General features: G+C 39.7%; 3 protein-coding genes across 3 annotated transcripts in view; 1 reads left to right on the top strand and 2 right to left on the bottom strand.

Moving 5' to 3' along the window:
• Window positions 1–828: 828 nt before the first annotated feature.
• On the top strand, window positions 829–4,508 carry rpe65a (retinoid isomerohydrolase RPE65 a). Its single transcript, XM_035670417.1, has 13 exons — window positions 829–934; window positions 1,105–1,255; window positions 1,713–1,820; window positions 1,980–2,121; window positions 2,224–2,371; window positions 2,600–2,681; window positions 2,802–2,934; window positions 3,051–3,190; window positions 3,544–3,673; window positions 3,767–3,881; window positions 3,980–4,074; window positions 4,160–4,271; window positions 4,363–4,508. The coding sequence occupies exons 1-13, from the start codon at window positions 829–831 to the stop codon at window positions 4,506–4,508; spliced, it is 1,608 nt and encodes a 535-aa protein (XP_035526310.1).
• A 2,093-nt stretch (window positions 4,509–6,601) lies between these two features.
• LOC118334740 (RING finger protein 11-like) lies at window positions 6,602–10,308 on the bottom strand. The gene is made up of 3 exons (XM_035670795.1): window positions 9,647–10,308; window positions 9,134–9,303; window positions 6,602–8,104 (listed from the first exon to the last, which is right to left on the bottom strand). The coding sequence occupies exons 1-3, from the start codon at window positions 9,767–9,769 to the stop codon at window positions 7,933–7,935; spliced, it is 465 nt and encodes a 154-aa protein (XP_035526688.1). The 5' UTR covers window positions 9,770–10,308; the 3' UTR covers window positions 6,602–7,932.
• A 1,604-nt stretch (window positions 10,309–11,912) lies between these two features.
• Window positions 11,913–14,127, bottom strand: part of cacna1eb (calcium channel, voltage-dependent, R type, alpha 1E subunit b) — a 50,761-nt gene continuing 48,546 nt past the window's right edge. Inside the window, exon 46 of the mRNA XM_035671360.1 lies at window positions 11,913–13,734. Within this exon, the coding sequence (XP_035527253.1) occupies window positions 13,210–13,734 (525 nt within the window). The 3' untranslated portion in view covers window positions 11,913–13,209. The remainder of the gene's footprint in view (window positions 13,735–14,127) is intronic.

The raw sequence follows: 14,127 nt of genomic DNA, 5'->3' as shown, positions 1-14,127 counted from the left end.
TGATCACACATAGTCTGAATTACTGAATTCAAATCCACATCCACTTCTTTTGACTTCCTTTATGCTGTTTTGTAGCCCTATGCATTGTATCAATGCTACTGCACTTATTGTGACTCAGCATAACTACTTAAAGCATAAATTAAAGCACAAAATCTGACCAACTGATACAACTGAAAAAAAATCACATGCACTATTGCGACACACTTGCCAGTTCTTAAATATTCCCTGCTATAAATCCGGTTTCAGAGGGGTGGCCGTTGAGTCAGTCAGCAGAGGATATTGGCACAATGGGATTCTTGTTCACAGTGCGACATGATTGGCCAGGCAAAGGTTTACAGTGCAGATTGCAGTGACCATGAGGGGGACTAGATGAATAAATACCGCAAATCCCCAGGGAGACCAGAGACTTCCACTCCAGAAGTGACCTGAGGTTTTCTTAAGTTTGCTTTGTGTGGTGCCACAACAAGAAGGAAACATGGCCAGCCGGTGAGTTTATGATAAATTATAACTATTTCAAATATAGTTTTATCTTATATTGATAAACAAAAGGTAACAAGTGGGGGCGGCATATTTTGCAAACTATCTACTACTAACTTTTTCATAAATTGCAATTTTCCATAATTTTGTCTAGACACTTCTTACACAGTGACTTAAATGGCCAGTGAGTCTGCAGCTGATAAAGCTCCTGAAGGATTTCAAAGCACATGCTGAACTCTTAGACCAAGAACTGCATGACCATGTCAGAAATACAAGTTTTTAAAGACTTAAACTAACCAACTTCATATATTTAACTTGTTGGAAATGTAATTTACTTGGCTGCCAATGTGGATGTCTTCACTTCTTGATCACAGATTTGAACATCCAGCTGGTAGCTACAAAAAGATTTTTGAGACATGTGAGGATCTGTCTGAGCCTCTTCCCGCAACCGTCACAGGTTTGTTTGCATCTTTCAGACAGAAATAGACTGCAGGCCAATACTTCTTTCACAGTCTAATTGCAGAGAAAACACAACCTGCATCCAAAGTAGGATCTGAAACCATTTTTACAAACCGATACATTCCAAAACAATCTCTGATTTGTGTTTGTTATGTTGTTGTTTCACAGGTAGGATTCCTTCATTTCTGAAGGGAAGTCTTCTCCGTTTGGGACCTGGACTTTTTGAGGTTGGAGATGAACCTTTCTATCACCTCTTTGATGGCCAGGCCCTCATGCACAAATTTGACTTCAAGAACGGCCAGGTCACCTACTACCGAAAGTAAGACCATCAGGATAATACCAGTGTTTATTCATTATTTCAGGATATATACGTTAATGGCATGTAGCAAAAATCAATCTGTAGAGAAACTCGAGAATGAGTGCACATCAAGTCTCCATCTAATTGTTGTATGTTGTTGTTACTGTTGCATTGTAAAGGCTGTGCAAACACCATTAAATCATATTGTATCTAGCAAGGTTCAGTTCTCTGCAAGTTTATTTTTCTCATGCTTATACTGAGTGAGGTAGGGTTTTAGTTATAGAGATGAAAAACTTAAAAACCTTTGCTGCCGACACATAGCTGTATTAATATAATGTTAACACGTTTATTTAATAGGTAGCCTTTTGGGGATAGAATTCTCAAAATATTAAACAATGAATCTCAATTAAGCATTTTTTGTTTTTTAAAATGGATGTTTAATGTTTTGGTTTTCTCTTCCACTATTTCCTCCTTTTAGGTTTATCCTGACAGATGCATACGTGAGAGCCATCACAGAGAAGCGTGTTGTGATCACTGAGTTCGGCACCTGTGCATACCCTGATCCCTGCAAAAATATTTTCTCCAGGTGGGTTGCATGCTGAATGAACTGAAAATGTACTTAAAAATTGACAAACTCCTCCAGCAAATTTTCTTTTAGCTTTCTTTCTGTATTACACTGCTTACTCTTAACATGACCATTACCTTTTTACAATGTTTTTATATGACATGCAATCTTTTTTTGCAGGTTTTTCTCTTACTTCAAGGGCGTTGAGGTCACAGACAACTGCCTGGTGAATGTTTACCCTGTTGGTGAGGATTATTATGCTGTAACTGAAACCAACTACATCACTAAAGTGAACACTGATACCTTGGAGACACTGAAGAAGGTACGTCAATACAAATGTGTCAAAGAATTTAAAGTGTAAAAAATGTATCTTTATATCACGTTATTTCACAGAGCACAGTAAAATGTCTTATTTTCTATCCAGGTTGATATGTGCAACTATGTGAACATTAATGGAGTGACAGCCCACCCTCATATTGAGAAAGATGGTACAGTGTATAACATTGGAAACTGCATGGGGAAAGGAGCAACATTGGCCTACAACATTGTCAAGACCCCACCCACACAGAAAGGTTCGTTTTAGCGCTGGCAACAAAAACACACAGGCACTTCAACAGCAGTGACCTCACCTCAAACTCATTTTTTGAAACCAGAATATTCTCGTGAATGATTCAGGGTTAAATGGTGTGACCCTACTAAAAACCTTGAAAAATGTCTTATAAAATTAACATTAACATCATAATTAGGAATTACACTATGAACTTGACGCCTTTTTTATATATCACAAACTTTTTTCTTAGATAAGTCTGATCCCATTGAGAAGTCCAAGGTGGTGGTGCAGTTCCCCAGTGCCGAGAGGTTCAAGCCCTCCTATGTGCACAGGTGTGTGTATGTATGTGTGTGTGTGTGACCCTAGCACACAGGATTTGTGTCAATAATCCATTTTGTGCATGTTGTCATCGAACGTCCATGTTTTGACAATCTCCCTTTAACTAACTCCAGCTTCGGCATGTCGGAAAACTACTTTGTGTTTGTGGAGACCCCCGTGAAAATCAACCTGCTGAAATTCCTGAGTGCTTGGAGCATCCGAGGCTCCAACTACATGGACTGTTTCGAGTCCAATGAGAGCCAAGGAGTAAGAACTCGGAGCAGATCGATATCTTTGAAGATTTTAAGTGTTCTAACCCCCAGTATTATTATTATCTCTGCCCTTGAAATCTCATGATATCTATTCTGATGTATGTTTTATAGACCTTGTTTCACATTGCCAAGAAAGACCCAGGCGAGTACATTGATCTCAAGTTCAAGGGTGCACCCATTGGCATGTTTCATCACATCAACACCTATGAGGACCAAGGCTTCATTGTTGTTGACCTCTGTTCATGGAAAGGGTAAGGGAAAGCTAAATGATAGACTTCTGTTGAAACCTTCCTGTAGGCCTATATCTTATGGAAACCCTAATTTATTTTTTCTTATGATCATAAAAGACAAACTCAAGGTGTTTTTATCTTCAAAAACAGGTTTTTTTAAATTCACCCGTGAAAACAGGGGATTTATTTTTTTCAAAGTCAAGTTTAAAATAGTTTTTCCTGCAAAAACAGGAGAAAAAAAATGTTTTTGTCACCTGTGAAAACAAACCAAAAAAATGATTATGAGAAAAAAAACTAATTCACTTGCCTTACAGAGCTTCTGTAATATCTTTTGTTCGGAGATACTGTTGTTCATTATTTGTTCATTTGTGCAGTTTTGAGTTTGTGTACAACTACCTCTGGTTGGCCAACCTGAGAGCCAACTGGGAAGAGGTGAAAAAGGCGGCCATGATGGCCCCACAGCCAGAAGTCCGCAGATATGTTATTCCCCTGGAGGTCCACAAGGTGAGTCCCCTGTTTCCCTCAAACTGCGAATTGCCACCTATAAATGTAAAGTCCCGTGTTTTGTGCTCACATCTCTTTGCTGACTTGACGTAGGAGGAGCAGGGGAAGAACCTTGTTAGCCTGCCGTACACCACAGCCACAGCGACAATGCACGCTGATGGGATGATCTGGCTGGAGCCGGAGGTGCTGTTCTCTGGGCCTCGCCAAGGTGCAAACACATTTCATTGAGCCATGGTGGATGCATTAATCTTTAATATATACTGGAAATATCGTCATTATGTAACCATTTTAATGTTGTTTTTGTAGCCTTTGAGTTCCCTCAGATCAACTATAAGAGGTTTGGAGGGAAGAACTACACCTATGCCTACGGCCTGGGTCTCAATCATTTCATACCAGACAGGGTAAGTTAGCAAAATACCTCAAATTGTAAGTGAGTTTGTAAAACAAGCTTTTTCCATTACTGGTTTTGTCTTTACTCGTGTGTAGATCTGCAAGTTGAATGTGAAGACCAAGGAGACCTGGGTATGGCAGGAACCAGACTCCTACCCCTCAGAGCCCTTGTTTGTTCAGACTCCTGATGGGGTGGATGAGGATGATGGTATGTCAACAGCAATATAAACAAGATATATTTAATCTGACACCAACTAGGATAGGAATTGTTTTATGGGAATGTGATGCTGTGCCTTCAGGAGTGCTTCTGACCATCGTGGCGGCTCCCGGCTCCCAGAGACCAGGATACCTCCTCATCCTCAACGCCAAGGATCTGTCTGAGGTCGCCAGGGCAGAAGTGGACTGCACCATTCCTGTCACCTTTCATGGGATGTACAAAGCCTAATGAGGCTTTTCTCAGGTTGTCAGTAGTAGTCGGCCATTACTGGGTTATCAATTGCCACTTAAATAATGACTAAATGTATCATCACGCCAAGAAGAAATAAAGCTTTATCAGCCAAAATGGTGGTATGTTCTAATCTGCAGACGACAAATTCAAATATTATGTGAATTTACGTGCCTTTTAGTGTAGTTGCCATGTCCTACCCTGAATGTACTTGGATTTCTAACCCTGAATTGTTAAAGAAAATATGGATCTGTTCACATGCTGTGAATATTTAAATAATAAATTTGACAAAATCAAAACCTGTTTGTTTAGTATTCTTCTGTTACGTGGTAGACTGAGTAAATCATTTGTGAAACTGGATATTTATGGCTTTGTTATTTACTTCTGAATCCCTGCCAGCTAGGCTTGGGGGTTAAAATAAACAAGTAGGTATTTCTCTTGATATATTATAGATCATTTGACACAACAAATAATCCTTCAGTTTAAAATTCTTGAGATATTTGTAGATTTAAAATGTTGCCACACAAAAACATAGACACAAGTGACCTTTCCATGTCTATCCTTATTGTGTAGCTCAATGTTGACTGAATCAGATCTCAGATCTTGCAGCACTGCAAAGCTGATTATCTGCGTCACGGCTTAATCTGAAGAAAGAAAGAAAGAAAGGAAGAAAGGAAGAAAAAAAGAAAGGGCATGTTGCAATTAATAATTCTCTTTAAGTGCATAAAGATGGCAGTGTGGCCCTTGTACACAATGTCATGATCCCACAGTTCATTATATGAAAGATTCAAAGGCATACCTTTGGAATGAATGGATCTTTTGTGGACGGGCTGAGGTGAGAATTTACCTTCTGTTTTTGTAATTCAAATTTCACTCTGTTTGTGCGTCACATATAAAACACTTTACTCACAGGTTTCTTCCTCAGCTGATGCAAGCAGAGGAAACAAAGCATCAAACATTACTAATATGGCTTGGATCAGTCGAACAGAGAGCCCCGATTATGTAGTCACGTTTTCCACCTCACTGCCAGATTTAAGGATTGTATTAATGAAAGGCTCAAAGGGATATTTTGCAATCATGCATTCTGTAATCTCTCATTTTGGTCATCATAGGGGCACAAATCCAGTCCACTTCGTCATCGTAGAGTAGAGCAGAGTGACGGCCTTTTCTTAATTAAACACTAAACAAACTGTTTTTTTCCTGTTTATTTATTTATTTATTTTTTTTTACATGACGGCTTTCTAGCCTTCCAAAAAAAAGAAATGAAACAAGATTACAGGAAATATTAATTTTCTGAATAAACTTAAGCTGAAAAACACAGCAAAGGAAAAGCTTAATGGAAAACTTGATATCTCAGCTGTAACTATCACACCATAAAAGAAGTCTCTCACACAATTCATTTGGAACAGAGGTCTGCCAATCAGGCGTAAACCAGTGTAAAAGTCATATACTTACTGTCCTAAATACACAGCGGATTTTACATAAATGTAACAAATTATGTAAAGGTAGTAGATAAAACGCAGCGAACTGAAAAAAAGACACTATTACCAAACAATGAACTACTGCTACAGTGAATGGAAGTAAAGCAACAAAACATCAATTATAGTGTAATAAAACAAATAATGTGACATATAATAAAGAAAGTGACTAATGTGGATTCAAAATAAACTGTTTCAAGTTTATCTTAAATTTGGTTTCTTTTCTTTCTTTAAAAGGAACAGTTTGACATTTTAGGAAATGCACTTATTCACTTTCTTGCCAAGAGGTGAGAAGATTGATACAGCTGTAATGTCTGTTTAACGCTAGACAAGGGAGGCAATTGGCTTAGCTTCGCATAAAGCAGGGGGAAACTGCTAGCCTGTTTGTGTACAAAGAAAAAACACATCGGCCTACAAGCACCTCTACAGTTACTCAACACGTTATATCTCATGTGTTTTATCTGTACATAAATGGGAGTCACATGCTGGTAGAATTAACTGTGGAACTCCACATAAAACCACAAAACATACTGAGCTTTAGAGGTGCTTGTAGGCATTTGTTTGAGCTGTGGAGCTATGCTAGCCATTTCCCCCCAGCTTAGTCTTTATGCTGAGTTTATCACCTCCTGGCTCCAGCTCCGTACTTAACGCACAGAATCAGACTGGTGTCAGTCTTCTCATTTAACTCCTGGCAACAATATTTCCCAAAATATTGAACGACTCCTTTTAAACCGGAGCAAACCTCTGTTCCTTCACTTACACACAAAACACACAAGAATCAAAAATCAAGCAGAACAAAGCGGAGGCTCACACTACTGAATCACAGATTTCATGAAATACATCTTCAGGCTTACTTCAACATGAACGTGATAAGTGACTACTGACAGCTTTGAAAATATCTTTATCAGCTATATAACTTTTGCATCTCAGGAAATAAAGGAATGAAGTATTGATAGTGCAAGGTTATAAGGTACATATATTAATATATTGTTTAGATACTGTCCTATAAGTAAAGTGCAAATCTCTGGATCAGATGAAACGTGTGTGCAAGCATTTCTAATTTTTGACTGACTGATCCACCTGCCCATGCACAAATGAGCCCTTTACATTGGCTGCCAGCTACTTTACAGACCGTCGGGTGAAAAAATGATGTTACACAACATCTTTTTCCCTTTCAACTCTAAGCGTTTTCTAATCACGTCAAATATTACGTAGCCATGATCTTCTTTAGGTGTACTTTTTGGGCGATTTCTGTTAAGTGTCTACATAATTGTTTTGTAAACCCGACTACCTGGAGAGGAATTTCTTCTTTATTAACGAACACCAACAGTGTAAACTTCAGCTGTGCATTCCCGTATCTCCAAAGTACAGGGCCATTTTAATGTGTGAGCATGTTTAGGAGATCAATATGTTGAGGAACTCTTTGCTTACTGTTGCCACAGAAAACCTTTCTAGCAACACCTCGGAGCATTTTGGTCAATAATCTGTTATGTAATTATCCATTTTAAAGACTAACTGGGAATGAAGGTGAACTGTTGTCAGTCTGTGAGAAACTCCACTGAGTCCGGCTCAAGTGGAAATCCACAGTCATCAAACAGCCCAAACTGCACGCACACACAAACACAAACACACCGCCCCACGTGCTCACAGCCAGCAGCAAAACTGGACGCTGCTTCAGCATGACAAACGGACACAAACACAATCATGCAGGGTCGTCTGGAAACGGTTTCTTACTAATATGTGTTAACTGATGTTTTAAGACCAGCTTATTTAGACCTGGGGGTGTGGAAGGCCAACATTAGGTAAGTATTTTCGGAACTTTTCAAAGTGCAAGAAAACAGCGGACACATTTTTAGCGCCTCTCAATCTATAAGAGGGCAGGTGTTGGTGTGTGATTGGGGTTGGGGGCGTGTCTGATCTAAGCCTGGAGGGGGAGGGGGGAAACATCAGTTGGTCTCGTAGGTGGAGAGCAGGGCAGCATCCACGGGCTCCATGCAGGAGGGGCAGGTGAAGGATCTCATCAGCCAGTCGTCTATACAGTCCATGTGGTAGATGTGCATACACGGCAGGAACCGGATGGGGTCCCCGTATACAAAGTCCAGCATACAGATCACACATCTGAAAACAGATCAAATAAAGAGCTTAAATACATACCAGCATGAAGGCGCTAGTGTGACGTGAGGCTACCAATCATCGAGGACTTAAGTTATAATATCTTTAGATGACTTTCAGGTCTTAAAAGATGCATTACAGGAATGTAGAACTGGAATGATTCATCGATTACTGTAGTTCAGCCATAAAAAGAGTAGCAACAACTCTGATCATCGACTAATCATTTAATGTTTAATCATTAACAACTATTCTCTGGTTCCACCTTCTCAAGTGTGAGAATTTGTTGATTTTCTGTTTTCATATCAATTCAGTGGAAATCATATTATATATGTGATTTTTTTTTATTTCACATCAATTAATCTTAAAGCTCCAGTGTGTAGGATTTAGTGGCAGCTAGTGGTGTAATTGCACATTGCGGCAGTGTGTCTCTCCACTCCACCATCCACGGTGGCCTGCGAAATGCACGAAAGAATGAAAAAAAGTGTCTTAAAATAGTACAAAATTACAATTTCCATGGGCCTGAGGCGACGTCTCCAAATGACCTTTGTTTGACCAACAGCCCAAAACCGATATTAAAAAAACACATCCTAATATTTAGCAATAATAATAAGCCAATGTTAGCATCTCTGCTTGATAACTGACTTTCAAGTCAAGACAATTTTATTTATATAGCCCCCCCCAACAAAAGATATCACTAATTTGCTTTATATGGTTTTAGATGTACAATGTATGACACCCTCAATTCAGACAATTATCAAAATTGTTGGTTAATTTAGAAAATTGATGAATCCAGTTATATCTTCAGCACAAGTCAAATGAAACAATTACAGATTCACTTGCATTATATAACTATATTCCTAATGACTTTTCCCCCCCATGGATCATATCATCCATACTTATTTGAGACTAAACATTTGTCACATTTAAAAAAGTGCCATATTACGGATACAGGTGATACAGATCAGTTAAGATCGCTCAGCTCTGGTGACCTGCAACCTTTCCCTCTGTGTAAACACCACATGCAAAAATGCTCACTCTCTGATCTTCTTCTCCGAGCCGTCTTGCCCTCCATCATAGACACCCTTAGGGAGGTGCTGGATGAGGCCGATGCGCTGAGCTATGCGGATCTGTTCCTCCTCTGTCAGCTGGGTGGCCAGACGGGCCTGACTAGGCGTGGGATGGTACATGGGCATGTGAGCCTGCTCCTGGTAGCAGACAAAGAAACACCAAAATGTTACACACACAAAAAAATCCTCTTATGTCAGCTCACTTTGTCTACACAAAGTGGTCCGACTGGTCGGGCTGTGTGCAGGAATAAAGTGGGAAATAAAGCAGCTGTCTGGTGTGTTAGTGAGAATACCTCTAAAAACCAGTTTGTTTACTCAGTTACACTGTTGACTACTGCACTGGTGGCAGACTTATGAACAGGCCACACATGAAACAGGGGGTTACAGGCGTAGGACCTACTGTGTTTTAACATTTACGCCTTTAACTGGGATTATAATTGTGAATAAACACCCTGGAAGTTTAGTGTTAGCAGTCTTTCACCTGGTACGGCGGCGGCGGCTCCAGGTCCGGATCTGTCCCGTCACCGAAACTCGCCCTGTCTGACTGGGATTCATGGAGCAAAGAGATGTCGTCTGATGTCGGAGACTTGAGACAGTTGCCCATGTCTTCGTGTCTCCAGTCCTAACCCTGCCCGACGTTTAAAAAACCCGATGTTTGTCGCTAAAGTTGCTCTCGGTTGCTAATGTTAGTTTTGTCTTTCTAATACCCCCACAAACCTTTTAATCGTGCAGTTTAATCACTCACTACCAGAGACACCACGCACCGTCATTATACGACACACACAGAGGTTACAGCAGAGCGTCCACACTAGTTTCTCTTCATGTTTACACGGACCAACCTGGAAAACAAAACAAAGAACTCCCTGCTAACGACAGCTAGCAGCCGAGCTAGCTACTCTTTCGCTAGCCAGCTGGGCGACTTCCTTCCTAAGTATCGCTCATTCCTCTGGAGGAGTCACCGTTTCTGCCAAATGTCTACTTCAGCAGCAACCGTGGCTGTGACACTGAGTGGTGTGAGTGTCGGGCTGCAGCGACATTTCCGCCGTTTAACTTCGCGAGTAACATTAAACACTTTACTTCCTTGCTAGCTTTTTCTTCAACGGGAGGACATGTTAATCGTCCGTTGGATATGACGTGCAGGTGTAATTCTGCGCGGTGATTGGATGGTTTTGGTTTTTACGTCACTCCGAGAGAGCGTCAAAGTCCCGCCCCTTTCAATGACAAACCAACTACATAAAAACAAGTGTAAAAGAAGAATGACAGTGTGATAATGACTGTTTATTGATACGTTAATTCACTGATGAATTAACAAATAGGTATTTGAAATGATAAAATGTATGTAAAAATGGGTTACATGGTAACAAAGTTATTGAAGATATACAGTAAATTGGAATACGACTTGGTTATTACCACACAAAAGTATATTCAAGATGGGTTGAGACGTGCATTTAAAAATCCTGCACAGCATACATATCCCCTACTATATTTACTTTTTTTTTTTATTTAATGCTATTTGGAAAAAGGATTAATGCTATTTGGAAAAAGGAGCCAGAATCTCTCACTTACCTTTTCTTTAGTTGTATTTTTATTACAAGTTTTATCTTTTAAAAATGTTATACTGTGTTTTGAATGTAATACCTGTAGATTACCTTGTATGTGGCTCTATTATATATTTAATTATATGTCTTTCATTTATTGAAACTACTATATTTTTCCTTTTCTTTACAGTCGAGTGACTAACTGCCCTGGGAATCAGTTACATCAAACAAAAAATCCCGAGAAGATGTGGTTTGTTGTTTTTGTAAATTAAATGTGTCTGTTCAAGAGGATATTTTCATTGCAATGACCCAAATATTTTCTGTAAATGTTACTATATTGATTTATAAATGTTTTTCTAAACAAATGTTAAATTTAGAGAAGAATACATGTCTGCTATTTCCTTTGAGATGTTACAGTTTTTGCTAAACGCTGCTAAATTACATTAAATGCCCTGCACACCCACACAGCTGTTTTCACTTATTCTTGCTGATCTGGCTGGCTCGCTTTCACACTGTCGCGTCTCACTGGGACCCTTGAACAGAATGGAAACCATCGTTAATGTTATTAGTAACACCTGTGCTTTTCTTACTATGACAAGTCAAATCGTCTGCTGGGAAAAAGGCCACAGTCTGTACGCTCCCACACAGTTATAGAGGTCTAATCAGACACAATAAGGGAAAACACCTCTGTGGGTGAACCGTTGGTGTGAAGGGCCTTTAATAAGTAAATGTCTACACAATTATATTTTACAGTTGTATGATTTTAAATTCTTTTGGGTTCTTTTCTTGCTCTTTAATGTTATTTTTCTTTTCAAATAAGCTGTAGTACCTTCGAACTCTTTTGTTTCACTCTATTGATAAAAACCCCTTTCCAAGACACTCTCTGCATGCACCAATATAGTATTACTACTTAATGTATAATATATAGAAAAAATGTGCCAGGTAATCAGTAAGATAAAGAGAGACTATCTTCAAAACCCATCATCAGACAGAGACTTGTGTTAACAACGTATAAACACAATATGCCACCATGACACAAGTGTGATCAATGTTAACAACCAATAAGTTCAGTAAATCAAGAAAATACATTAAAAAACAACAAACAACACAAACTGTGCAAATGCATTTAGCCTTCAAGGTCTCACTGAGGCTCCAGGCTCTATATAAAAAAGATATCCAATAACAGTGGCAACTTGAGGACACCTTTATTTGTATATACAGCTATTGTACACATAAAAACCCACAAAGTATTTGCATTCCAGAAACTTATGATACAAATCTCCATGTTTTTGGTTAAGTGAGTTTCACAGAATTGGCCTTCTTCAGGCAAATAAAACAAAAACACAAACCTTAAAATGAAAATTTCCAAAGATTCCTTTACCTTTAAAGCTCATCAGCTGATACTGTTTATTATCTTTTACTCTAAATGTTTACAAACAGCATAATTTCTCTGTACATTATTAGTAAGTAATAGAGTAATGTTAATTTGTGAAGCAAATGTGTCATGGTGTGTCTACAGTGTTTCTACAGTCATCGTCTGCAACGGTTCGTACAATATTCACAAGGAAGAAAAAGGTGAAAATAGATGAAAGATCATTTTGTTTTCTTATCAGTTCATGGTGAAATTACACACCCAACAATTCTCAAAATCAAAAGTTAAATATAACTGTTGGACAATTCTCATTTAAAGGGTGTAGACTGGTAAAAAATAAGAAGGCTGTTTTGACTGTTTTGTCTTAATTAAGAAATTTTAAAGGTTTGGAGGCATGATTTAACAATAACGCAGGGTGAAATAACAAATAAGCATCTTTTTCTATATTATTCTATTACTGTATTCGTATCTCACAACTTATTATGTTCCACACCAAAAAGAAAAATGACGGGGAAAATCAGGCAGTTTTTCCCCCTGCATTCATTCATACTGTAAAAAAATCCAGCATTATTGAGTGTTACTTATTAGTATCCACATTGTCTGGTAAAGTATCAGATCGCCTCTTCGTGATGGCTTCCTGTATTGATCTGGTCTAATAAATGGCAATGGTGTGATGATCACAATGTATTTACAAAACAATTAGTCTATAAGAAAATGTAGTTACATATTCACACACCCCACAGATAAATACTGTTAAGAGCAACACTGAATCATTTAGAAACATCTTCAGAAATGAAAATACCTATCGACACAAATGACATAATTTGATCCATTCATTTATTTTCTGCATCCCGCAACTATTTGAGATGTATTATTACTCTCTATCATCAAGTACAAGTCAGGAAATAGACCTTATTTATTGTCAGTGTTCTGTGTGAATTAGCAACTACAGTTTCAGGAAGTATTGTTCTTTTTTCGATTTGGGTTCACATTTTACCAAACATCCAGAGGGCTCACGGACTTGAAGCACTGATGCAAAAAGAGTCAAAATGACTTTGACTCTGCACACTGTCCTACAAAGTCCAAACACCTCTCTGGGATTCCCCCTCCTGCCTCACGCTGTGCCTCCTGTCCCTAGCACCTGTCGTCCTCCTCTGTGTCACTGAGAGGATCACAGCCTGCAACAGAGGCTGTCTGCGCCAGGCGCTTCCGAAAATGTCCGTTGGGGACCTGCCAGCCAGTCCGCAAGCGCGGGCGGGCAGAGCTGATGGTGTTTGAGCGTCCCAGGCTGCAGGCCACAGCCGCCTCGAAGGTCAACGTCTCCATTGGACCGGAGGGGTCTGGGCTGTGGTCGTCCTCTTGGGAGGCCAGGAACGGCTCTGAGGGGTAGCGTCGAGGTGGGGACGGGTGTCGGCCCGCCTCGCTCCCCCTTTCGCCTGCAACCCCCTCTTGGGTCTCCCAGGTGGGCTTGCCCCGCCTCATGGTGTCTGGGCTGCCTTGTTCATCCTCGTCTTCGCCGACGGAGGGGTGTGTGCGACACACGAGTGGGGAGTAGGAGATGTGGGGGCGAGAGTGGGTCGGGGTCTGTGATGAAGGTCGTTGGCCGCTGGGGGTGCTGGACTCTGAGGTGGAGGGCACCGGACTATCCGAGCTGTTGCCCTGGAGACGAGAATAAACAAGAAATTATACAAACAGTCACTTTATTGTCTTTTCCAGATCATCTGGCAGCTTAAACAAAAATTAAAGGGGCATTCCAGCAATTTAACGTCATATTTCCACAAAGTTGTGAGGCTTGACGCATTAAAAAGAGAGATCAAACTGCCAGCTAAGGTTTTAAACTCCTGCCCTCAGTTTATAACACAAGCTCTCTGTTATAAAGGTCCAGACACAAGCCGAGATGACAAGCCTGATGAACTTCAAGTGTAAATGAGAGGAGTGCACCATTAATTTATCTCTAAACTGACAATATTAAGGTTAAATATGAAAATTAAATATAAAGTTTTATATGTATTAGCTAGACAAACAAGATGCAGCCAATCCCCCCCCCCCCCC

The sequence above is a fragment of the Morone saxatilis genome, unplaced genomic scaffold (assembly GCF_004916995.1).
Source record: "Morone saxatilis isolate NCDOM2014 unplaced genomic scaffold, NCSU_SB_2.0 Contig23, whole genome shotgun sequence".
NCBI classification, from domain to species: domain Eukaryota; kingdom Metazoa; phylum Chordata; class Actinopteri; family Moronidae; genus Morone; species Morone saxatilis.
The sequence above is the reverse complement of the archived record's forward strand: the minus strand, read 5'-3'. Positions and strand labels throughout refer to the sequence as shown.

Excerpts from the sequence above, each read along its gene's own strand:
- rpe65a (XM_035670417.1), top strand. The coding sequence starts at position 829 with ATGTCTTCACTTCTTGATCACAGATTTGAACATCCAGCTGGTAGCTAC. Across the intron at positions 1,821-1,979 it reads TGCAAAAATATTTTCTCCAG|GTTTTTCTCTTACTTCAAGG; the intron begins GTGGGTTGCATG and ends CTTTTTTTGCAG. Across the intron at positions 4,272-4,362 it reads TGGGGTGGATGAGGATGATG|GAGTGCTTCTGACCATCGTG; the intron begins GTATGTCAACAG and ends CTGTGCCTTCAG.
- LOC118334740 (XM_035670795.1), bottom strand. The coding sequence starts at position 9,769 with ATGGGCAACTGTCTCAAGTCTCCGACATCAGACGACATCTCTTTGCTC. Across the intron at positions 9,304-9,646 it reads AGCCGCCGCCGCCGTACCAG|GAGCAGGCTCACATGCCCAT; the intron begins GTGAAAGACTGC and ends GTCTGCTACCAG. Across the intron at positions 8,105-9,133 it reads TCGGAGAAGAAGATCAGAGA|ATGTGTGATCTGTATGCTGG; the intron begins GTGAGCATTTTT and ends ATCTGTTTTCAG.